At 41.3% G+C, this 25,074-nt stretch overlaps 1 protein-coding gene across 1 annotated transcript in view; it reads right to left on the reverse strand.

Moving 5' to 3' along the window:
• Positions 1–13: 13 nt before the first annotated feature.
• Positions 14–25,074, reverse strand: part of TXLNG (taxilin gamma) — a 43,814-nt gene continuing 18,753 nt past the window's right edge. The window contains exons 2-10 of the mRNA XM_005909943.3: positions 23,614–23,917; positions 21,076–21,167; positions 16,749–16,919; positions 15,309–15,503; positions 12,680–12,799; positions 10,988–11,062; positions 5,702–5,794; positions 4,069–4,164; positions 14–3,212 (exon numbers count right to left, since the gene is read on the reverse strand). Of these exons, the coding sequence (XP_005910005.2) occupies positions 2,922–3,212; positions 4,069–4,164; positions 5,702–5,794; positions 10,988–11,062; positions 12,680–12,799; positions 15,309–15,503; positions 16,749–16,919; positions 21,076–21,167; positions 23,614–23,917 (1,437 nt within the window). The 3' untranslated portion in view covers positions 14–2,921. The remainder of the gene's footprint in view (positions 3,213–4,068; positions 4,165–5,701; positions 5,795–10,987; positions 11,063–12,679; positions 12,800–15,308; positions 15,504–16,748; positions 16,920–21,075; positions 21,168–23,613; positions 23,918–25,074) is intronic.

The following is a 25,074-nucleotide window of genomic DNA, read 5'->3' on the forward strand; positions in this document are numbered from 1 at the left end:
TACACAGAAGCTGTTAAATTTATCATACATATTTACTTAATCTATACAGAATTGAGTAGATAAAATCAGATTCACATTAGTGAAAAATCTCTACAAAATGTCTTTGAAAAGCAAAACAAGACTGCCTCTTAAACAATTCGTATCCTCATGAAAGACGTGGGCTGTAAAAATAAAGCAGTGTGTTTAGCACAAACTAGAAGATATCTGCATCATTTTTTCACAGTTATTTCCATCTACAGTCTGAAAGAGGTAGATTTTTCTGCAACACCTGAGAATTGAATTGATAACCAGGTGTAATAAAGGCAGTTGCATACGTAACTAAAAAATACTGGTCTCGAGACCAAGAAATGTACTCCTACAAGTCTGAGGATGAAATGGTCCATTATCCAAGACCCAAGTTTTCTCTATTCCTTGGAGTCTCCTGCCACTATAAATAATACACATCAAGACTCCATGATGGTGCAACAAATGCAGTTGAAGCAAATTTGACATTTGATCTTTCCTGGGCCAGCCTTAGTAGCATCTGTGTTCTAGAATGTGGTAGAAATGGAGCGTGCTACAAAGCCACAATGCTGGGCTGGCGAGGTGATTGCCCTAGGAGCGTGTCCTCCTCAGAGGGTCCCATTCGTATTTATTCACAGGGTAATGAGAGGAAAGATTCTGAAAGGATACCAAATGCACCCAGACAGAATCCATGTCCTTTAAACACCATGAGAGCATCTAGCTAAAAATACATAGCAAGCCAAAAGCAGCAGGCCAAGTACTGTTAATCACATCGCTTTATAAAGCCCTTGAAAATATGCAACAGGTCCGAGCTTTACGCTCTTCCACACAGGACAAGCACCACAAAGAAACGCGGCGGCTACACAGATGGCTTAGGACAGTAAGAGCTGTACATCCAGCAGAGCGCTTGTGAGATGGGACCATTAGTACTAATTTTACAGTAGAGTAGAGTTCTGGTATATACCTCCATTTCCTCTCAGGGAAATGAGTCCAATATTTCATTTAGTAGCCAAAGGTGGTGTTTATAAAAGGCTGTTGGAGAAGGATGTTTGTTTTTGCTTCCGACTCATTTTGACAGTAATTAGATAACAGTGGGTTTCTTTTCCTCCACTGCCTGGCCCTTTGATTAACATGACCAATGGTGGAAGCTTAGACGTAATCCTCCACTCCAGGCGCTGTTGCCGACAATTTTCAATTCTTTCAACCCAGTTTAGACCACGAATGTGACAGGACAAATAAAACTTTAACAAAGAGAAAAACCCTTCTAACTGGACAGAAGAGTTTGTTCAGTCCAGTAAGCAATTCAAGAAGTGTCAGTTTGATAGTTTTGCTCAGTGGAATGTGCTAACATCAGTTCTAGTAGAACCTTTTTATTTCATAAAGTATTTCAATGCAAATTATACCAGGGACAAAGTCAAATCTTGTCAGTGCAGCCTGGTTAATGATGTGTATAAACTCGACCACATTTGACATTGTGAAGAACAAAGGAAAGTTATGAAAGAGCAAATCCAAAAGTGATGTGCTACATTTCCGAAGTCCCCCATTCCAAGTGTAGACACCTTGATAATACTGTTTTGTTTTTCCATAAAAAAGAATAAAAACTACGAAAAGGGTGAGAAACAGACTGAAAAGCGTAAGTAATAAATAGATCCTGGCTACTTAGCTCTCTGCCACATTTCCTTTAAATTAAAAACGCTGGTTCCAGTCTGTTTTAGACATGAAATAAAATCAGTTTCAGCTAGCATGTTCATAATTAAAATTCCCTTTTAAAAACCCTGGAGAACTGTGCTAGTTGGACTCAGAATAGTTGGGCACCAACTTTCAAGTAGCCAGAAAGTAGTGGAGGGACTTCTGCTTAAGTAAAGCTACACAATGGTTTACCCTCATTGTCTTAAACTGACAAAGGACTGTTAGTGGCAATTCTCCATGGGAAGTGGAGGATGTGCACCCAAAATCCCAACTGAAAAGCAAACCACCAGGCTGCCCACCCTGTAGGCTTTCAGGTGGTCCAACCAGGCGCTTCTAACCTGAAAACGGTGATGGGACTATTTTTTAGTCACATAAACAGTAAGCCTGTTTCTCCAATAATTTGCCTATATATACTACTTTGTTTAAATTATACCTCTATGTACAATATTCTGCCAAAACAGAAGTTCTAGGCTTGTGGACATCTCAATTTGTCAAGTGATATATCAAAAAGCTAATTTGAATCAAATATGCTGTGCTTGTTTCTGACCCAAGCCTTCAGTTTTATTGGCATTTAGATGGACAGGGAGGCCTTGCGTGCTACATACAGTCCATGGGGTTGCAAAGAGTCAGACGCGACTGAGTGACTGAACTGAATCATCTTGATTTTCCTTTTGTTTTTTTTTTGAGTTATATTCTTGGCAGGGGTAGATATTTAAATGAATATTGTTTTCACATCAAGGAACCATTATCAGGGAGTTCACTGGCGGTCCAGTGGTTAGGACACGGTGCCTTCATTGCCGAGAGTACGAGTTCAATCCCTGGTTGGGGAACTAAGATCCCACAGGCCACAAAGCACAGCCAAAAGAAGAAGGAAAAAAGAAGGAACCATTATCAGAACAAAGTTCCCTTGTAATGGTCAGCCCTGGTGAATGAAATTTTAATTCAGACAAAATTCTGTGCAAGGAGCAAGGGAGAGGGGAAAAAGGCAATGAGCACATGCATTCTGATGAAGGGGGATGAGGCAGATGTGCAACATGGCTGAGGAAAATGTTAGAGTAAAACTATTCAAACCTGCCAAGCAGCCTCCTGTACCACTTAAGTCCAGTAGTTCTAAGAAAATACAGATATGGTAGAAAAAGTAAGAAAATTTTCACCACAAAACCAAGTTACTACTAACAGAGGAAGTTATACACAAAATAGAACTCTCAATACAGTGATCATACTTGGTCTCAGTCAACTGACTCGATGCCGGGCCCGGCTCCCAGGGACCCGGCCTCAGGGATAACCCGGGTGGCACTCTGCCAGGTGGCACCGGACTCCTCGGGAGGAGCCGAGGTGGCGCAGGGCTGGGCCTCGGGTGGTGCTGGGCCTCCACCTGCCGCCCTCCCGGACACCTGCTCCTTCAGCACCTCCACCTTCTCGTTGAGCTCGTTCCTCTCTGTCTGCAGAGCCCGGCACAGCTTCTCCAGCCGTTCCAGTTTTATTTGAAAGGCCTTGTACTCTTTATCTCGGACAGTTTTCTATAAAAAGGAGAAAAGGCAGGGTTTATTTAACCTAACTGAATATGAATTACATTACTGGATACAACAAATTAAGTCTTTTGAGCCACTTGTTGGGTCACCTGAACATGTTCAATTTCTTCAAACACTTCCTAACATCCAGCTAGCTGTGTTCTGCACACTTAACTATGGACACCAGTTAACATGCTTCTGATGTGACAAAATGAAAATCCCTCTGTCATGTTTCTTAAAAAGAAGCAAAGTAAAAAAAACACACCAGTCTACCTTTAATAACATTCTGTATTGATAAATTAATAAGGAAATTCAAGATATTCACCACCAAAGACTAGCAGATAAAATAAGGGCTTGCTTAAAAACAGAACTCATTTCCATATATATTTCTCTCATTTTACCAGTCCTCAGATGAGAACAAGATTCAGGGTGTGTTATTTAGTGTTTGCAAACCTCAGCTTTGTAAGACTGGCAGAAAGTACTATGCTGCTTTTTTGTAAGGACTTAAGGTAGAGACAGGCACCCGAGTTGGTGGCCTGTGCTCCCACTGAGAAACCTGATCCAGCCAGGTGGGTGCCTGGCGAAAAGGCAGATTCCCTGACCCCCACACCAAGTGAATCAAACTTGCTGGAGCCCAGCAACTCAGGTCTTACAAGCTGGGGATCGTAGCAGGCTGGGTGGTAGGAAACCCAACACCTCACTCAGGGTCCTCCCTACAGCCTGAGTCCTGACGGGACAGACTGCACTCAGCACCACCCCTCTCTGCCCAGCTCTGGCCAGTCCTCAACTGTGACAGCAGTGTGGCAAGGTGGCGTGCTTCCCTAACCTGAACTAATCACACCCTCCTCGCGGGAAGCCACCTCACCTCTTCAGCCATTTGCAGAAGTGCTTTGTTATTGTTTTCCCACTTGGTCCGCCATACGATTGTTTCTTTTTCCAGTTTTTTAATTTTCTTTGTCATCTGTGAATTGACACAATTGCAAATTTAAATTCAAAATGCCGTTTCTTATCTCTACAGCCAACCCCAAACCCTGACCGGTCCTCCCTGCCCACCCCAGAGTACCGCTGGGTGCAGTGTTGGGGGTGGGTAGAGCTCATCTCTCCAACTCCCAGGGTGGTGGTGGCCAAAGCGGGGTTCATACAATGAGAAAAACACATCTCAGCCCCTCATTTTTCAGAGGCAGCGACACCTGGTGGAAGCTGCCCACCAGCACACTCAGCGCTCGCTTGGGCCAAGAGCAACCATCCTCCTTCCCAAGTTGTACCAAAAACATCTGTTCCTGAATTTTCTGTGCATTAACAACTTCATGTGATTCTTGGAAGGAATGAGGTTCCCCCTCCTCCCCAAGATGGAGAGCTCGCCTCCACCCCAACCTCAGAGGCTGCAGCCATCTGGGAACCAGAAGCAGCAGAGGGGACCGGGGACCAGGGAAAAGTCATTAACCAGCTTCCCTAATACGATGACGACCCACTGCTTCAGGTTTTGCTAAAAAATAAAATGGATCCAAAAATCAGAGGAATGTTCTTAACCAACACCGCCAAAGCCCAGTTTTCAGAAATTAAGGACGAGATTTCACTCTGGCGCCAACGAGCTGGCACAAGGACAACCACCCGCCCGCCCCGCCCCCCCCACTGTTGCCATGCCTCTGGCCACAGTCTCTGGGTTCCCCTGATACCTGAAGGGGGTCACCAGAGCCCTTGCCCCCGCCAAGCACTGCCTGAAATACGCCACTTTATGAAGGGCAAGCATTTCTGATATTTGTAAGGAGGAAGGCAGAGAAAGGGCACAGAACTCGCCTCCAGTCACACTGTGGACCTTTAGCCCAGGGCCATGGTCCTGCCACCACCATCTCCCCCTGGTGGTGGCAGGGGGAAGCATCTCCCCCTATGCTTCCACCCCTAAAAGCCCCCGGTGTAAGGATGGACGCATGGGCACAGGTATAGACACTGGGTCTTAGTTTAATATCCAGGATACAGCTCTCCTTATTGTAGGCAGGAAAAAGAACCAGAGCCCAAAAAATCACTCTGGTGGAGGGAGAAAGAATTTAGTGGGAGTATAAAAGAAAAAAAGAAACCTAAAAAGGTAGAAATACCAATGATTATCAACCAACCAAAATACGTAGCTAGCATTCTGAGCTTGGCTTGTCATTAAATACTTTACTCTTCAAGGACACCATGCTTTGTGAAAAGGATTGGAGGAGGGTTGGGGGGTATCACCTGAAGCCAATACAACAGATACAACAAACAAAAAATAAACCACTTTATTGCTAACAACAAATGGTATTTAATAGAGGAGTTAACTTTGGTGGCCTAGAGGGCACTAGCTACATGTGGTACTCCTGGGGGCACAGTGACAGGATACGCCGCCACCGGAGGATCAGAAGAGAGGAAGAGAGCACCATAAAAACAGGAATGCACCCAGGCCACGAACATGCTTAAAACGGCTTCTTATATAAAGTCCCTTTTAGGCAAATACTCCACTTAAAATAGGAAAATACCTTTTCCATTTCCTGCCGGAAGGTTGTAAACAGTTCATTGCTTTTTGCCATGGTAGTCTGGAATTCTTCAAACTTATCCATATAAAGAGAAAGCTACAGAAAACAAGTATGAATAATTTAGATGTCTAGGTAAATGATTTAAAATCTCAGACTTTCAAAAAGAACATAACATGGTTAAACATTAGTTACCTGTTCTAAGTGACAGAAATAAGAATAGATGCACACCCAATCCTCAATCCCAGACATCAATGGCTGCAGTTCTAAGAACCTACTGAAATGCACTAAAACTTAGGCGGTTATGTTGATCTCACCATCTTTATATTTAAGTGTTTAAAATATACAAATATTAGCTCCATTCCACCAATTATAATAAAAACTGAAGGAGGTGGAATAGCTTTTAAATTTCATATAACAAATCCTTTATGAAATACCTCCTTTCCTTATATTTGAAAAACTGATCCTTGAAAAAAGATCATTCTTTTGGAATACCACCTGCATAGTTCTTAGCTTGATATCAGAGATATCTCTTTTTTAACGCAGGCAAGATAATGAAACAGAAACCAAAGAACTGGTTTGGTTGGGAGAGAAAGAATTCAGTGGGAGTATAGTTAAGAGGAAAAAAGATAAAAGAGGTATAAACATCAATATTTCTTTTAACTCCCACCCTGAAGGAATTTTTATTCTAGCTGGGAAAATAACACCAACTGACAAGGCAAGCAAAATGTGGAACACGAGTCACTTTTTCCTCCCACAGGATAGGAATTCACAGAAGCCAGGGCTGGAGAAGGCACGGGAAGGGTCAGAAAAAAATTGCTGCTTGTGGCTGAAGCCAGAGCTAGGTCTCAAGGGCAGGCTGAATTTTTTCATTTCAGACAAGGAAGGAACCCTAAGAGTCCACCTAATGTAACTGCATTAGTTTAGGATGAGTAAACAGGCCCAGAGGAATAAAGTGCTTTGCTCAAGATCACACAGTACATACAAAGAAAGCAGAAAAGAATAAAAGACCACCAGAGGCCAAGAAGCAGTATCAGCGACGCCTTTCCACCTTCAGCAGTGCTGTGTTCATAGCAGCAGAGAGAAGCCGTGACCAGGGAGGGGAGGGGCGATGTGCCGGCACAGAGCGGGGAGGCTGGTAGCAAGACAGAGGCCAGCTCTGCTGGCTGAGGAGATGCAGACCTAAGGCGAAGCTACCAGTGGCATCAGGCCAGAGGAGGTGATGATAAGACAGCCAAAGCGTGCCCGTGGAAGGGTGAGGCCAGGGGCCAGGATGAATAGAAATTTCAGGGCCAAGAGAAGAGCACAGAGGATTTCTGCACAGAGCAGCTCATAGAGGGGCGCACGGTGAGAGAGTCTCTGGGCTGCTGGCCTGGGGTCGGGAACGGCGATGAGGCTCAGGCGGGTGGACAGAGCAGTCCTGGCACTTGAGGGAGATTCTTAGAATGGTCTGTTTTTATCAATACGGAACATCTGGGTGGACTGTCCCATCAGAGTTCAGTGCTGCCCCCCTCTGGGTAATCAATATGTGACAACTACCATCTTGGACGTAGGAGCCTAGATTACAAAACGGTGGTCAAAACACACCAATAAGATGAAGAGTTCATCAACAAAGCCTGGAAACGGACATGGCAAACAAGAACAGAGGACAAGATTGACTCTTGGGAAGAACCGCACATGTGGGAGCAGAAAAGGAGGTGGCAGCAAAGGAAACAGTAATGATCAAATAACATGACTCAGGACAATAGCCATCACAGACAAGAGAAGCTGCACTCCTAAGAGTACAACAGAACTTGAGCTGCTGTGAACTCGGTAGAAGGGCCCTCTGGGGCCTTGCGTTAAAGTCCATCTTCTGAAGCCATATATAGACTTTTTATATGTTTTCCACATCGATTCTCTTCTCCGTTTACATGGACAACTGACTTTATAGGGCTAATAAGGGGTTCAAATTTCCTAGAAGCACTGTAGCACAATAATTTATGGTGGAAAGTTCAAAAGACTTCTCCAACTGTCACTTTAAGTTAGGCTAGCTTTTCAGGAAATGAGTGTCACCACATAGTAAAACATGCTCAAAGACCAAGAGCACTCAAAAGATGTGTTCAGGGCTTCCATAGTAGTCCAGTGGTCAAGAATCCTGCTAACACAAGGGTCAGGGGATCGATCCCTGCTCCAGGAACATGCCATGGGGCGACTGGGCCCAGGGACCTAGAGCCTGTACTCCACAACAAGAGAATCCGCAATGAAGAGTAGCCCCTGCTCGCCGCAACTAGGGAAAGCCTGAGTGCAGCAATGCAGACCCAGTGCATCCATAAATAAACAAACAATTTAAAAGAAAAGAAAGATGTGTTCATAAAGATTCAGGCCAGTCTGCGTTTTAGAACGAATCTAGAGTTCATACGTTAAAGAAACTTGTTACATGATAAACTTTCAAAATGAGTAATACATTTTTCATCATCTAGCCAACCTTTTCTGAGAAAGGATGAATTATTGCTACAAATACCTAATTTCACCTGTCTGTAAAGACATGGGAATTCCTTCCTGCACCTCTTTTTTGAGTAGGGATGAAGCATCTGTTACCTTCTTCCACACAAGGCACACACAGAGAAAGACTGCATTAGAACAATCCTAAGGGGTCTGGATTAAAAAGTGGGGAGGCAACAAAGCAAAGCCTAAAAGCCCAGACAGCTTCATGGGTAAATTCTACCGAACACTGAAAGAACTAATACCAATTCTTATCAAACTCGTCTCAAAAAGTAAAGAGAAGGGAATACTCCCAAACTCATTCTACGAGGTCAGCATTGCCCTGGTACCAAAAGACAGTACAGGCCAGATAAGAAAACTACAAGGATGGTTCAAATAGGCAAATCAATAAATATATCACATTAACAGAATAGAATGAAAGACAAATCATATGATCATCTCAACAGATGCAGGAAATGCATTTGGTAAAACTCAACACCATTCATGATAAAAATGCTCAATAAAAAAAGCTCAATGGGAAATTCCCTGGCAGTCCAGTGGTTAGGCCCCTGTGCTTTCATTGCTGCGGGTACTGATGCAATTCCTGGTCAGGGAACTAAGATTCCACAAGCTGTGTGGTACGGAAAAAGAAAAGAAAAAATTTCAACAAACTAGGTACAAGGAGGGAACATAAGATAATAAAGGTCATATATGACATACCCTTAGCTAACATCATACCCAAGAGTCAGTGAAAGGTTGAAAGCTTTCCCTCTAAAATCAGGAATAAGACAAAGATGCCCACTATCACCACTTCTGTTCAACACAATAGTGAAATTCCTAGCCTGTGCAATTAGACAAAAAATAAACAGCATACAGATCAGAAAGGAAGATGCAAAACTCTTTGCTGATGACATGATCTCATATACAGAAAATCCTGAAGACCCCACCAAAAAACTGGTAGAATAAATTCAGTAAGGTTTCAGAACACAAAATCAATACACAGAAATAAGTTGTTTCTATACACTGACAAAACATCTGAAAAAGAAAAAAGAAAGTCAAGACAAAAATAAGTGGAAAGATACTCTGTGTTCATGGATCAGAAGAGTCAGTATCATTAAAAAATGTCTATACTAGTTAAAGCCCTATCAAGATTCCAATGGCATTTTCCAAAGAAATAGAAAAAATAATCCTAGAATTTGTATGGAACCACAAAAAAGAAAAAAATTGAGAGCCCCAAAATAAACCCTCACAAATACAGTTAATAATATTTGACAAGGGAATCAAGAATACTCAATGGGAAAAGGACAGTATCTTCAATAAAAGGTATTGGGAAAATTGGATAACCATATGCAGAAGAATGAAACTAGGCTGTTATCTCATACCATTCACAAAAATTAACTTGAAATAGGTTAAGAACTTAAAAAGATCTTAAACTGTAAACTCCTAGAAGAAAACATAGGTAAAAAGCTCCTTGACAGCGGTTTTGGCAATGAATTTTTGGATAAGACATCAAAAGCAAGAGCAACAAAAGCAAAAATCAACACATGGGACTACACTGAACTAAAAAGCTTCTACACAAAAAACAATCCAGAGTGGAAAGGCAACACACAGAATGGGAGACAATATCTGCAAACCATATGTATCTGATAAAGGATTAATATCCAAAATATATAAGACACTCATACAATTCAATAGCAAAATTAATTAAAATTTGTAAAAATCTAATTAAAAAACCAGCAGAGGATTTGAATAGACATTTTCCCAAAGACATAAAAATGGCCAGCAAGTACATGAAAAGATGTTCAATTGTCACAAGTTATCAGGGAAATACAAATCAAAACCACCTGTCAGATTGGCTAAAACAAAAAAGACAAGAGATAACAAGTGCGGGTGAGAGTGTAGAGAAAAAAGAACTCTTGTGCACCGCTGGTGGATTAAATTGGTGCAGCCACTACAGAAAACAGTAAAAAGGCTCCTCAAAAACTTCAAAACAGAACTATCACGTTATTCAGAAATTCTGCTTCTAGGTATGTATCCAAAAGAAATGAAAATAGGATCTCAGGTATCTGCACTCTGGTGTTCCTAATCTGCGTTATTCACAATTGCCAAGGTATGAAAGAAACCTAAGTGTCCATCAACAGATAAATGTATAAAGAGGATGTGGTATACGGACTTCCCTGGTAGTTTAGTTGAGACTTTGTGCTTCCACTGCAGGGGGCATGGATTGGAACCTTGGCTGAGGAACTAAGATCCTGCATGCCATGTGGCACAGTCAAAAAGAAATTTTTAAAAAATATGTGGTATACATACACAATGGAATATTGTGCAGCCATAAGAAGAAAATCTTACAATGTGTGACCACACAGATGGACTTTGAGGGCATTATGCTAAGTGAAATAAGTGAGACACAGACAGACAAATACTAGATACTGTATGATCTCACTCACATGTACAATCTTAAAAAGTGAAACACAAAGAAACAGAATAGAACAGTGGTTGTCAGAGGCAGAGGGTGAGGAGAAAGGGGGTCAGTACCAGAGATCTCACACAGCATGGTGGCTACAGTTAGGGCCCTGCAGACAGTGGGGCCAACTGTCCCATCTGCCTGGTTCCTGGGACTCAGGACTTTAAACCAGGAAGGTCCTAGGCAGGTCAGGTGGAGGGGGTCACCCTAAATGAAGAGGAAAACTCCAAGAGGGACGTGTGGTCTACTCTCAGGTCTGCTGGGAACAAGCAAAAGCATCTGAGACGAGATTCAAGGTACATGTCAAACGAACCATAGATTTTTTTTTTTTCCCCTTACAAATTCTACCACCCCCGCTGTCAAGTTACCTGCTGTTTTAGTTGTATTTCTTGTTGTTTCATTTGTTCATATTTGTGTCTTGATTCCGTTGCTTCTTTTAATAACTAGAAAACAGAAATATTCTGGCAAAATACTAATAGTAATTAAAAGATGACTACAAGGCCCAATATCCAGATAGTTGGGCTTTTTTAGCAAGAACCATGAGATGTTAGATCATGAAAAAGTTGATATTACTACATCTATGAATCAAATAATCTGTCACATCAATTGCTAAATACCTGTATCTTTGATTTGTTCCACTGTTAACATTCACAAATGTAGGAATACACTTTTATTCCTTAGAGAAAGTACCTGTGAGGCCTAATAACAAGTTTATAAAACTCAGGGTTAAATTGTATTTTTTTAGATGAAAACAATTAGAAGTCTAACAGAAAATATGTCTAGCAGAAAATATGGGTGGGAATCTTGACATTATCTGGGTCATTCAGAAAGTCTCCCTGGAACTTCCCTGGCAGGTTTGATCCCTGGTCAGGGAACTAAGATCCCACATGCCACACAGTACGGAAAAAAGAAAAATTAGAAAGCCCTTCTGCTCCACGAGAGGCAAGATGAGGCAGAGTGAGAGGGTAGGGAGCAAAAACAATGAAATCAGAGAACTGGTTTCTGATCACTTTTTTTTTTTTCAAGTGGGGGAGACTAATAGAATGGAAGCTTTAATTTATATACTTGAGTTTAAGAAAATTATATCATGAAATTACAATGTAGTAGGCAGCTGTAAAATTCAGTTCCTGAAGTAAAATGTCACACTTAGTCCATTAGTCTTGAAAAGTCTTTAAAAATAACCAGAAATACACGCATCATGTGTGCATGTATGACATTTCTACTCCAACTGGGGAAACGACAACTGTCTCTTCAATTATGCAGAGGATGGCACTGTCAGTTCATGTGAAAGTAGACGCTGTGCAAAAAATACATCTCTCTTAACCCTAGACTTGCACTCAGCATGACACGTTCTCATCATGAGGCCCCACTGGGATCCGAGTCTTCATATTTGGCTCACCTTGGGGCCTAAGGGACTTGAGTGAAAGCTGCATGGGACACTTTTCATTACTGTAACCACTTCTTCTGACTTTATTTTTTGGTTAAGCAGGTAAAGTTGAATTTGCATGTATTAAGTATATATACCCAATGAGATTCCACTGTACTCACAATTATTGACAGACAACATAATCTGAGTACATATTCTGGGAATAATGCTGAGTGATTAGGGTGTAGAGAATTCTGTTAAATTTTTATCAGAAAAGTATACTAGAATAAACAACTTCCCTAGTTTCAAGTTACCTGTTTGGAAACAAAATCTAACAGTATGTATCAATAGGACATCCATGTTTGTAAAACTTGCTATTAAAATGAATTCTCGAATATAATGTGCTAAATACTGGTATAATCCTTAAACTTGGTAGGCATTATCTAAAAAGTGAAATAAATATTCCAAACACAGACAAGTACAATGAATACAGGTCTTTGTACTAAGTTGGTCTAATTCCTCCAGTGTATCTTCTGTATGTAAAGTTGAATAGAAAGAAAAGGCTAATGCTTTCTAACACACGTGCCCTTTATAATCTAGAACAAAAAAATTAGCACCTAGTGCTACCTGAAACGCAGAATGGCTTTGGTCACAATTTTGGCCATCATTTCTTTTTTTAAGAAAAAGCACTTACAAACTCTCGCTCTCTCTGATGTTTCTCATCAGCTTCTTTTATCAGCTGTGTCGTCTGCTGCAGTTTGGCGTCCACAAGTTGTTGCTGCAGTTCCTTATGCTTGAATACTTTATCAATGTGCTATGGGGAAAGGACAATTTCTTCCGTCACTTCATGAGAAGAGGGACAGAATGACAAGGACACATGAGACAAGTTACAAGACCTCACTCGTGAGGCTGCTCTTCCTGCCAGGGCTAACACCAGTGGGAGCCTGTCTGAGAGCTGTGCTGGCAGCAGCCTGTGCTCAACACGCCTCCCTCTGGAGATGGCCCATCGGCGCCTCAGTAGCTGCCCTGTACCTCCTATTTCAGCCCTAAGGTGAAAATGAAGCTCAAACTGTATCCAGAAAAAGATGGCTAAGGAGATCAAACTGTTAAACTCATCCATCATACACATAATTCCTGGATAGTTTTTTCTCCCCATTAAAATTTCCTGATTTCTCAGTTGGAGGCAGAATGCTGTTACAGGAGGAATGGCACCAATCAAATTCTCCCCTCTCTGGGGGGAGCCATACGAACAATGCAAAGTTGTAAATGCCAGTGCAATGGTGGTACTGTGTAAGGTGCTTGGTACCTGCCACTTACCAGATACATTTGGCAAAAGGTCATTATTATTTCCAGGTGAAAGTATTTAGTGGTTATTTATGTATGATAAAGTCATCAGAACATCTCTCTCTGACCAAGGAAAGAACATTCAATAATACTTGAATAAGGCTCACAGTAATGTGATTTAAATATACATAGCTTGCAGATTTTCTATATCATTGTCATATTAAACAACAAAACTAAAAGAATAATTTTAAGAAAAGTGAGAGCTTTATAATCCTATAGAAAGTTTATTCTCTAGGACAAAAAATGTTTCTTAAATAAACACACTAAGAACTTAAAAAAAGAAAAGGAAATCTTTAGAGATTTGAGACACATCAACCGTAAAACAGACGGGTTTTATTTGGATCTTGATTCAAATAGCTTCTCTTTTTTTAAAAAAGGATGGAGACAACCAAAAAAATTTAAATGATGACTAGATTTTAATATTATATAAATACTCTTAATTTTTTAGGTGTGAATATAGTATGCTGGAGAAGGCAATGGCACCCCACTCCAGTATTCTTGCCTGGAAAATCCCATGGATGGAGGACCCTGGTAGGCTGCAGTCCATGGGGTCACTAAGAGTCGGACACGACTGAGCGATTTCACTTTAACTTTTCACTTTCATGCACTGGAGAAGGAAATGGCAACCCACTCCAGTGTTCTTGCCTGGAGAATCCCAGGGACGGGGGAGCCTGGTGGGCTGCCATCTATGGAGTCACACAGAGTCGGACACAACTGAAGCGACTTAGCAGCAGCAGCAGCAGTATAGTATGCTAGTCACACCTAAAAACAAATCCCTCATCTTGATGAGGTCCACCCTCAAATATACATGAATGGACTGATACCTTGGATTTGCTTCATAATAACCCAGGAGGAAGTGATGGGAATATAGCTGAAACTATAGTTTCATCTGCTAACACCAGGTGATACAGTCTCTACTCTTCTTTGTAATTTTCCATAATGATAAGAATAAAAAAGGTAAGCAAAAAGCATCGAAAGTGATAGAAAACCTTTTTAAAAACTAAGTTTTTGAAGGGCCATATGTAAAACTCTAAATTAATAGAATCTAAAATTTGCCTTGAAAATTGGATAAAATAACCCAAAGAGATGCCACAATCTGTTTTTAAAATCAGGTCTTTTAATCTATCTGTGTAAGTGATACAACACACATAAGAGAACAATGTTTTACTAACTTAAAAGGCAGGGTATCTTTCATTTAAAAAACCTAACCCTTTATTCCTACCCATTTGACCTCTAAAAGGGAGGAATTTTAAAAAGCACATGATCATCTATTTGCATTTAATCTAGACACCATACCCAGACTTCCCAACTAGCTTGTACAAGTCTTAGTTTGGAGGCCAGCGACCAAGATAAGCAGCCAGAGATTCTTCCAGTAAATTTTTTACTTCAACTAGGTGTAAAAAGGTTTAGAAACAGGTTCTTTTTTTCCTCCCCCAAATGGTATAAAACCCCCATTAAAAAAAAATTGAAACACAGGTATAATGCAATGGTGCTTAGTCACTTAGTCATGTCCGACTCTTTGTGACCCCATGGACTGTGGCCCGCCAGCTCCGCTGTCCATGGGGATTCTCCAGGCAAGAAAACTGGAGTGGGTTGCCATTTCCTTCTCCAGGATGCAATGGTAGTGTAGACCTTATAGATTATTACAGATGTCTAAAATACAGCATATTTGGGGGCCAGGTATTTACTCATTTTTAGTCTAGATAAGGGGGGGTGGGCGGAATCTATGCCCAAGTCATAATCTTCCAGAATCACATGGAAGACAAGTTGTGCTTAACACCGTCTCCAAGAAATTGCTTCACAGACCCAAATCTAGTGACTTCTGGGCCATCCCTAAGAATCCTGCGAGGAAAGGATTCCACTACACATACATAAAGGTTCTAAAACACCCCAGAATGAGTGCTTCAGTGAATGGTTCTGGTTCATCATGACAGGGGACAGTCCCCGCTAGCGTCGCCTAAACACCTGGTCGCCCCTACCTCCTCCCGCAGCGCGTACTGCTCAATGAGCTTCTTCAGCTTCTCGCCCAGCTCGATGTTCTCCTGGCGGAGCTTGGCGTTGTGCATGTCATGTTGCTCCAGCTGGGCCTGGATTTCATTCAAAGTGATTTGGAAGTGTGCAGTGGCTTCTTTTCGTCTTTCTTCCTCCTCTCTGGCCTGCTGCATATTTTCTTCCTTATTACCCCAAAAAATTTCTGTTAATGGTACAGACCTAGACATAAGATGCTCACAAAAGACACTGCTGCCATGGGGGTTCACTGCTTGCTGCCCTGAAGTGGTGCTTCTAAACTGGAATTCCTTCCCTTTATTTACGACTGGAAGGCTCTCATTTGAAAGCAACCAGGTTCTCCTAAACAGATAATCAGAGACACAGGCTGCCCCGCTCTAAAGTGCCCTGTGGCCATCTAAAGCGCTCTGTGGCCATCTAAAGCCCACCGTGCTGAGACGAAGGAGCTTCCCCAGGCAGCCAGCTACCTCCACGCAGGCTTCCCAAATACCTGCTCTCACTGGTCTCACAGGGCAGCATCTCAAATCAGCCTGAAGAGGGAAATCCCTTCTTGCACCTTATTTTCGGGGTTATCCCTTCTACTCCCTAGACAGCAAGGGGCAAAAGGAACATGTATCTTAAAAGCTTAGTCCCAACTCTTGCTCAGATACAAGTGCTAAGAGACCTTTATGTGTCTACAGCATTATCAGTCCAATCAAAGTGAATTTGCTGCTATGGGGAAAATACTACCTAGTTTCATGAACAATGAAATCCAAGGATTCAAAAACAAAGAAAAACTAACGGCTTCCCCATCAGGTGAAGGTCCATTTCCTGAGGGTTCCTATTCCTGTGTTCTAGGACCTTGGGTGTCTGGCGTGCTGGGGGAGTCTGATGAGCGGTCCCGCTCAGTCACATGAGGACAGGCCCACCTGCACCCCTGCCCCTTTCTCTTCTTCCCTTATTGGTACCGACTACCTTTTGGGCACCCACTGCCTCATCTTTTAATCAACCAAGGAATAAGTGTTCTTCTACTTGTCAGTGGGGAGCTGGAATGGGCAAGGGCAGCTGGCGATGCAGCCAGTGAACAGCCCTTGAGGAGCTCAATGGGGCCTTTCCCTTCCCTCAAGTCTGCTCCTACTCATTTCGGTCCACATTTCACACATGCTAAAAAATGACTTCAGTGCTCAGCCAGAAACTGAAAATTTGAGCTCTCTAAGCCATGGCTCTTAGCAGGAAAGCTGTGGTCTAAACATCAACCTCATCTATATTCTCCATGAGCAAGTACGAGGTGTGGTAAGAAGCATCAGGCCAAGCAAAATAGAATGGCGGCTGTCTCCAAGGAGACACAAGGATTAAGTTCAAATAGATACACGGTGACTATAAATTCAGCTAAGTCAGTCTCTCCTGAAAAACAGAAAAAGGAACCAACTCACCTTTAACGTCTTATTGTGACGCTGAAGTTCCCTGCAAAGAGACTCGAGCTTGCTTCTTGCCAAGATAGCCTTGCTGTGTTCACTCTGCAAATGAACTTTCTCTTTCATGATCTGGGCTTGCTTCTTCTGCAGAATCTTCATTTGCTTCTGAACGTTCCTGCTCTCCTCCAGCTAAAATTAACAAGCACTTTACATTTAGGAAATACAGTGAAAACCTTTGAGTGATGGCTGGAAGAATTACAGTAAGAACCATGGAATACATTTCCCAAAACCCACAGTATTGTAGTGTAATATTTTATTTAAATTGTTTCGTGCTATGCTATGGTAAGAAAGTAAGCAAATGATTTAGCGTAGGAGAAAAACAATCTTCAGTCCTTCACTTATTTATTAAAAACAAAAAATGATGTTTTGGACAGCTTTTCAGGAATCAACACCATAATGTTTTACTTTCTTGAAAAACACACTCAAGCTACTTTATTAAACTGATCCTCCAAATTAAGAACTTAATAAGCAGCAATCAGTGTTCCTTGCAAGTGGGAGGGGAATCACTCTCCTCCCACTTGTAGGTTTGGAGCAAATGTGTCTGTTTCAAGGTTAAACCAACACTAACAGATAAGATGGCAGCTTTACTGACCTATCACTGAAGAAGGAAAGGATGCTGAGTCACTATTTCAAGAGCAAGAGCGACACCTTGTGGCCTCTCAAAACACCACGCATCCTTGCAAGCGAGATGCTTACAGCTATTAAAAACACCTTTATGGAAATTCCCGCCAGAAAATAATTTTTTGTAAAATACCCTCATAATCTTACTCAGGAGATGGGGGGCGGCAGGATCTGCACACACTATCAATAACTCCACTGAGAACTGGAACTCCCCTTGGCCTCCCCCATTCAAGGTAACCACAATCCTGAATCCTGGGGTCCCTTCCTTTGCTATTCCTGGTATTTTATGTCATCCGTGCGGTGTCCTAAAAGAACTTGTTTTGATTTTAGTTTTTTTGACTTTATTTGCTACTGCAACCAAGAAACCCCATTTTAAAATTTTCTTTAAATGAATTCAAGCTTAAATGGCCACATGTGGCTAGTGGCTACTGTTTCGGACAGCACAGCTACAGATTACACTGCCAGGACTCATCTCGCTCCTTTGCATGTAGCTACAGAGCAGGGACCAGCAAACAAACTCTGTAAGTGGCCACAAAGGAAATATTTTAGGCTTTGCCTGTTTTGCTGTCGTTGTCTTTTAAACAGCATTTAACCCATTCTTAGCTTGTGGGCAGTACAAAAACAAGCCTTGCAGGCTTTGGCCCACAGGTTGCATAATATTTCACTTAAAAAAAAAATACAGCACACAACACACTTTGTTGACCCAGTCTCTTGTCAGTAGGCATTTGGGTGGTTTCCAGGTGCCATTACAATTTGCACGTTCTCACACGTGTGCTTCCTGGTGTAATACATGCCACGCAAGAATTTCTTCTGGGTACGAACCTAGAACTAGGGTTTTGGGGAAATGATTTCTAAATGTTCTGTTGCACATGACAAGGACACAGCTTTCCCGAGCAGCAGGCACATTTACTCCCCCACCAGCAACGTATAAGAGATCAAATAGATGTACTTCTTCTCTAAAACATCAATCACCTTTCTTCATTTATGCCACTTATAATGGACACAAAGTAACATCTCGCTGTGGCTTCGATTTGCATTTCTCTGAGTATTCATAAGGTCAAATATCCCTCATATATTTATGTACCTTTATGTTAAGATATCTTCACATCTTGATGTTTTTCCACTTCTATGAAATACCTCTTACACGTGTCTGGCCCAGTTTTCCACTGGGCTGATTGTCTGTATCATATTCATTTGTAGATTTTCCCTAGCTATTCCTGACATAGAATCTTCTGTTGGTTATTATTTGTTGAAAATATGTTCTCCCCAGTTTGTGATGTGTCTTCTCCCTCTCTTTTAAAGTGTCTTCTGATGAAGAGAAAGTCTTAATTTCAATAGAGCCAATTTCTGAGATGTTGTCTCCAGTAGTGCTTTTTGTGTCATAAAAAATGCTCCTCTTAATCCAAGTTTGGTAAAATATTTGTCTGTTAATGTATTTAAATAAACCTAAACAATATCTAAAATTTTAGGTTCTTAATCCATTTGGAATTCATCACTGCATATGGTGTTTAAGGATCTAATTTCATTTTTTTTCCACATAAGGATATCCAGTTTTTAAGCTCCATTAATTTCTGAAGGATGGTATAATTCTCCTTAAATGCAACTATAGTTTATATAAGATGCTCTTCAAAATCCCCAAGGGGTGTTTTTTCCCATGGAACTAATAAGCTTCTAAGAATCTAAAATTTTATAGAAAGTAAAGTGTCAAGAATATCCAAGACACTTCTGATGAAAAGAAGATATACCTACCCAACCAGGTAATCAAGATTTATTATTATGCTATAATAATGTACACAACTAAGGAACGGGAAAGAACAGCATCATTATGTACTTAAGGACCATGTTACAGGACCCACACTTGGCCAGTGAAATGTGGCGATTTCATAAACCCATGTTATCCGGTGAACGTGGCAGCCACAAGCGCCAGTGATGTCAGATGAAGCTGTGACAAAAACGACAGAGGACTGTGATGGCAAAATGGAAGTTTCTGGAGTAATCCTTGGGAAGAAGGCTACTCCCTCGATGGTCTCACTGCTGTATAATCTATATGCTCTACCTTCTTTTAGAAAATGAGTTTTGTATCAAGAAACAAAGCTTGATAACATTTTTTGAAAACAGCACACATTTCGTCCTTCATATGTTTGGCACAAATCTAAATCAAAGAGAGGTTGCTCACTGAGCAACATCCCAAATGTACGTACGTGTCACATCCCAAAATGAATGTAGCCATTACTGGTGCTTTTAAAAAAGTAACCATGCCACGCCACCACACACACACACACACACACAAAACAAACGCCACGAAGAAAACAACTTAGACCCTTGCTACTTAGCAGTGCTATCCAAGAAGCTGAAAGCACCGTCATCAACCTCACGTGGGAGCCTGTTACAATGCAGACTCTCAGGCTCCAGAGAATAACAATGTGCTTTTGAACAACCAAAGTCCCAACATCTGTGTGAGCCTCGGAAGGACTGCTGAGACCACCATCTGCCCCTTCTGCTAATCCACGTGTGGCTGTCTGCTGTTGTCCCAACACTGGGTCAAGCAGCTGATCTGCTACGCTGCTTTTTTCTCTTTTCCCTTGTCTTCTTTTTCCACCACTTCTCACACAATTCTCTTCATGTGGATAAAACCAACAGGACTGTCTTCCACAACCAATGTTCCTGAAGCCAGCAATCTGACCTCCTTGTGTTTTCTGCACTCTTCACACCTGTGAATGTTCTGGGCTCTTTTTATTGATGCGTGGGGCTTCCCACTGCTCCAAACAGAAGGTGCCAGACTGCTGAATGCCAGCTAAGTGGAGGCATACAGACTCATTTGTAAATAAATACACCTGTAATTCTTTGAGCAATAATTCATTTTCAAAGCTGGTCACTGACACAAAGTAGCGTTTACAACATGGAATAACTGCCTTAACAACAGATGAAAATGTATAAAAATTGTCTGTGATAATTCACCTAAGTATTTCACAAAAGATAGTAATTTAGCATATTAGAACCACTCATTCTAAAAGTTTCCCACAGCTCTTACTTCAAAGGGCTTTATGGCTTTCCTATTCCTCAACTTAAAAAGGACAGCAGAGTTTCCATATTGAGAGTGCTTTCATAATTTTACAAAGGGAATTAATGTGACTTAAAATAACATAGGGGCAGAACAAATGAGGTTAATTTCTTTGAAAGATGGAAAAAGGAATGCCTGGCACATAGTGGATGCTAAACAAATATTTCCGAGACACAGTACTGTTTTAGTAGACTCTCACCTAACTCACAATTATTTCAATCCCAATGGTTAAGAGCCTTTATCTCTAGAATTCCCTTGGAAAAAGTTAAATACAGGAACCACTACCCTCCAATGACTGGCATTTAAAATATCACAACACAGGAATGGAAAGGTAGACTTAGAAATACTCTAAGATTGAGTTTCAAAAAAAAAAATCTATGCTGTATCTATAGCATTATAATGCTCTATAAATGTGTTATCTTATAAAATGAAGTCATAGAAGCAAAAAAAGAAAAGCCATAAGAAATCAGATTCTCTTCAATTATGGAGTAAAATACAATTTTACATTTAAAGCTATGTCAAAATCATTTTAAAAAGCTTATCAAGCACATACACATTTTGCTGTATTTTATATGGGCCTCACCCCTTTGATTCAATACTCACAAGATCAGCATATTTCTTACAGAGAGCTGCCAGCTTCTCTTCTGGAGTTGAAAGAGTGTTTAGGGCTTGCATCAATAATAAGACTTCTTTTCCTGGTGATTAAAAAAATAAGAAAGAAGTCCCAGAAGAATGTGATCAAATCTAACCTGTTAATTCTAAGTAGCACTTCCTATGTTCTGACATCCAGAGTAAAATAATTTATGCCCATAGCTAGAAATAAGAGATTTACTAGCTAAATTAAGAAAGCTATTTTTAAAATCTGGATCAGCAGGCACCCCTTCCTCCCCATCTCTACCCCAAATTTCTCCACTCAATAACACTGTGAGCTATCTGTGAAAAGAACGTGCTGAAGGCTTAAAAATTCCCTTAATTACTGATATCCAAGTTAAGACAAAGGGCAAGTTACAAAGGGCAAAATATTTTTAAAAGCTTCCTCCTGACCAAGTACGAATACAGAAGGAAGTTCAAAGGGAATTTTGGCTGGTACTCTCTGCCTATCTAAGACGCTCATAATCACTGGTGACACAGATCTTTTCCTTTGAGCAATTTAAATAACTTCTCATGACTTAGCAAGCATGTTCCATGTGTTAACCAAATTTAGTACTAAAAAAAAAAAAAAAAAGGATGTCAAGATGGCACTTCCCTTGGGAAAAAGAGTTGAACACAGTATTATTTTAAGGACTCTGGCAGGGAGAAGCAGGTGGCTGAGATAGGAGGGAACAAATGGTGTTTTAAAATAAGTGATACATTTTATTTCTTCAGCTGGGTAGTAGGTACCATTTTTATTTTTTTAAATGTTCACTCTTTCTGAAGGGTATTTCATTAAAAATACGTATGTGGGGGACTTGCCTGGTGGTCCAGTGGTTAAGACTCCATGCTTCTACTGTAGGGGGTAGGGGTTCAATCCCTGGTTGGGGAACTAAGGCCATGTAGTGTGGTGAAAAAATATATTATGTATATTGAACATGACTTTGGTATATACGGTGTACAGATTGCTATGATGAAAACAAGCAGGCTAACTTCAAAACAGAATGCTTTCCTGTCCACAGAAAATTTGAGTAATAAATCCTTTCTCACTTGGCCCAAGATCAGTAAGAATTTTTAAAGAAATGACTAAATATGATCATTGAATACAATTAGAAATAATAAGGTAACCTGCAATTTTTATGAAAATTCACTGTTTTTTTCTGAGATACAATTGACAGACCATAAAATTCACCCTTTTAAAGTGAACAATTGAGGATTATCACAAAGTTGTACAACTATCACCACTGTCTAACTTTAGAACATGCTCATCACCACAAAAAGAAATCCCATGCCAATGAGCAGTCACTCCCCAGGCTCCCTCCTCCAGGCCCCTGTTAGCTACTACTCTACTTTCTGTTTCTGTGGATTTGCCAATTCTAGATATTTCATATTAAGTGCAACTGTGTAATTTTTGGCCATTTGTGTCTGTTTGCTTTCGCTTATTATCTTCAAGGTTCACCCACCTGCATATCAGGATACATTCCTTTCTATGGCTGAGCACTCAAGCACTCCAAAATACGATTTTGTGTGCACACGTTTTCAACCCTCTTGGAAATATAACCAGAGGTAGAACTGCTGTGTCATATGGTAACATGATATGTAACTTTCTAAGACTCCTTCTGCTTTTACACATTTAACTGGGGTGGCTGATTTTGAAGAAATTTGTCTTGTTTGCAAGGAATTAAGATTTTTTTCATATTTCTACAAATTTTTAAGTTCTCCAAGTTAACAAAAAATGGATTTAATAAGGAAGATCATTCCAACTCAACATATAGAAAACCAAACAAATAAAACACTGTTATCTCAGGTAGAACAAGTATGAAAAACTTAGGAACAACCAGTAACCTTAAAATAAAAGGGAAAATCAGATTTCCTAATGAGATTTACCATACCACAATCTTAGTCCTAAATCTCAAACACAACAGGAAAAAGAAAACATATTCTTGAAAACCCAGTCTTCACCCACTTCCTGAACTATACATCTCTAAAGTTTTGCGACTAGGTTTGAAATAAAATGATCAAATAAATCTATAGTTTTCACAGTAAATTTTGGTCAGACTACATTAAAGATGCAAACAAGGCAAGTCAAATACTACTTCTGGGTGGGAACTCTCTGGTGGTCCAGTGGTTATGACTCTCCACTTGCACTGCTAAGGGCATAAGTTCAACCCCTGGTGGGGGAACTAACATCCTACAAGCAAGGCAGCATGACCCCCCTGACCCCTCCACCCAAAAATACTACTTCTGTCAAGTTGTCCCCCAGATTTCCTCCACAAAAGCCCATTCCTGACTACCCAGAGAGAAGTAATTCCTCCTCTGCTACCTTGGCCCCCACATGCCACTGCAGCAACAGGCCACCTGCCTCGCTGAGAATGATCGAAGTGTTAGCTGAGCAGCATCACTCTCGACACTGCCGTGTTTATCCATCAGTGCCTGTGCTGCTGGAAACACAGGTCAAAGGAGCAACATGTGAAGCGTGCAAGCCCCAGGCAGAGGCGATGAGGCCATTACCTAAGGCTTTGTCTTTGCTCCTGCTGCACTCTGAATCCTGCTGGCCATCAGGGGGATCTGTTCGAGCCTCTCGCCCGGGAATTTCCTCCCGTGACTCCCGTGTGCAGTACGCCGGGCTCACCAAACTCCTGCCCTTTGTTATAAAGTCACTGCGTGCATCCTCTTCCAAGGAATGCTTGTTACTTGTACTACCACAGTGTGAGTCTTGATGTTGAAGAATATCATTGGACTGAGAGTTATGCAGCATGTCCGCTTTCACCCCAAGCCCGCACATTCCAGCTTCTTCCATTGTGCCAATCACAAACTAGAGGGAAGGGAGAGGAGAAAAAAAGATGGGAGAGGGGGAGTAAATTAAATGTAATCAGTGTTTACAATCAATTACACACCACAGGTTGACAGCTTTTTTCTTTCTTAGTCATTTGTAAAATTGATGTAAATATGGTAGTTTCTAAGCTTCTATGCTGCTACTGCTGTCACTTCAGTCGTGTCTGACTCTGTGCGACCCCAGAGACGGCAGCCCACCAGGCTCCCCGGTCCCTGGGATTCTCCAGGCAAGAACACTGGAGTGGGTTGCCATTTCCTTCTCTAATACATGAAAGTGGAAAGTGAAAGTGAAGTCGCTCAGTCGGGTCTGACTCTTAGCGACCCCATGGACTGCAGCCCACCAGGCTCCTCTGCCCATGGGATTTTCCGGGCAAGAGTACTGGAGTGGGGTGCCATTGCCTTCTCCCAAGCTTCTATGAGAGGTGACCTAACTGTAAAGAGTAAGAAAATTCAAGTTAAGATGGCCAAAAAGCACATGAAAAGATGCTCAACAACACTAACTGATTAGAGTAACATCAAAACCACAATGAGGTACCACTTCACATCAGTCAGAATGGCCATCATCAAAAAATCTGCAAACAATACATGCTGGAGAAAGTGAAAGTGAAAGTCGCTTAGTCGTGTCTGACTCTTAGCGACCCTACGGACTATACAGTTCCTGAAATTCTCCAGGCCAGAATACTGGAGTGGGTAGCCTTTCATTTCTGCAGGGGATCTTCCCAACCCAGGGATCAAACCCAGGTCTCCCGCATTGCAAGTGGGTTCTTTACCAGCTGAGCCACCAGGGAAGCCCACACACGCTAGAGAGGGTGTAGAGAAGAGGGAGTCCTCCTACACTGTTGGTGGGAATGCAAACTGGCACAGCCACTATGGAGAACAGCATGGAGGTTCCTTAAGAAACTAAAACAGAGCTACCATATGATCTAACAATCCCACTGCTGGGACTATATCCAGAGAAAACCATAATTTGAAAAGATACATGCACCACAATGTTCGATGCAGCACTATTTAAATAGCCAAGACACGGAAGCACCTAAAAGTCCGTCAACAGCGGAATGGGTAAAGAAGACGTTGTATGTATATATACACTGGAATATTAACCATAAAAAAAAAGAATGAAATATGCCAACTGCAGCA

Source organism: Bos mutus, chromosome X, assembly GCF_027580195.1.
Source record: "Bos mutus isolate GX-2022 chromosome X, NWIPB_WYAK_1.1, whole genome shotgun sequence".
NCBI lineage: Eukaryota > Metazoa > Chordata > Mammalia > Artiodactyla > Bovidae > Bos > Bos mutus.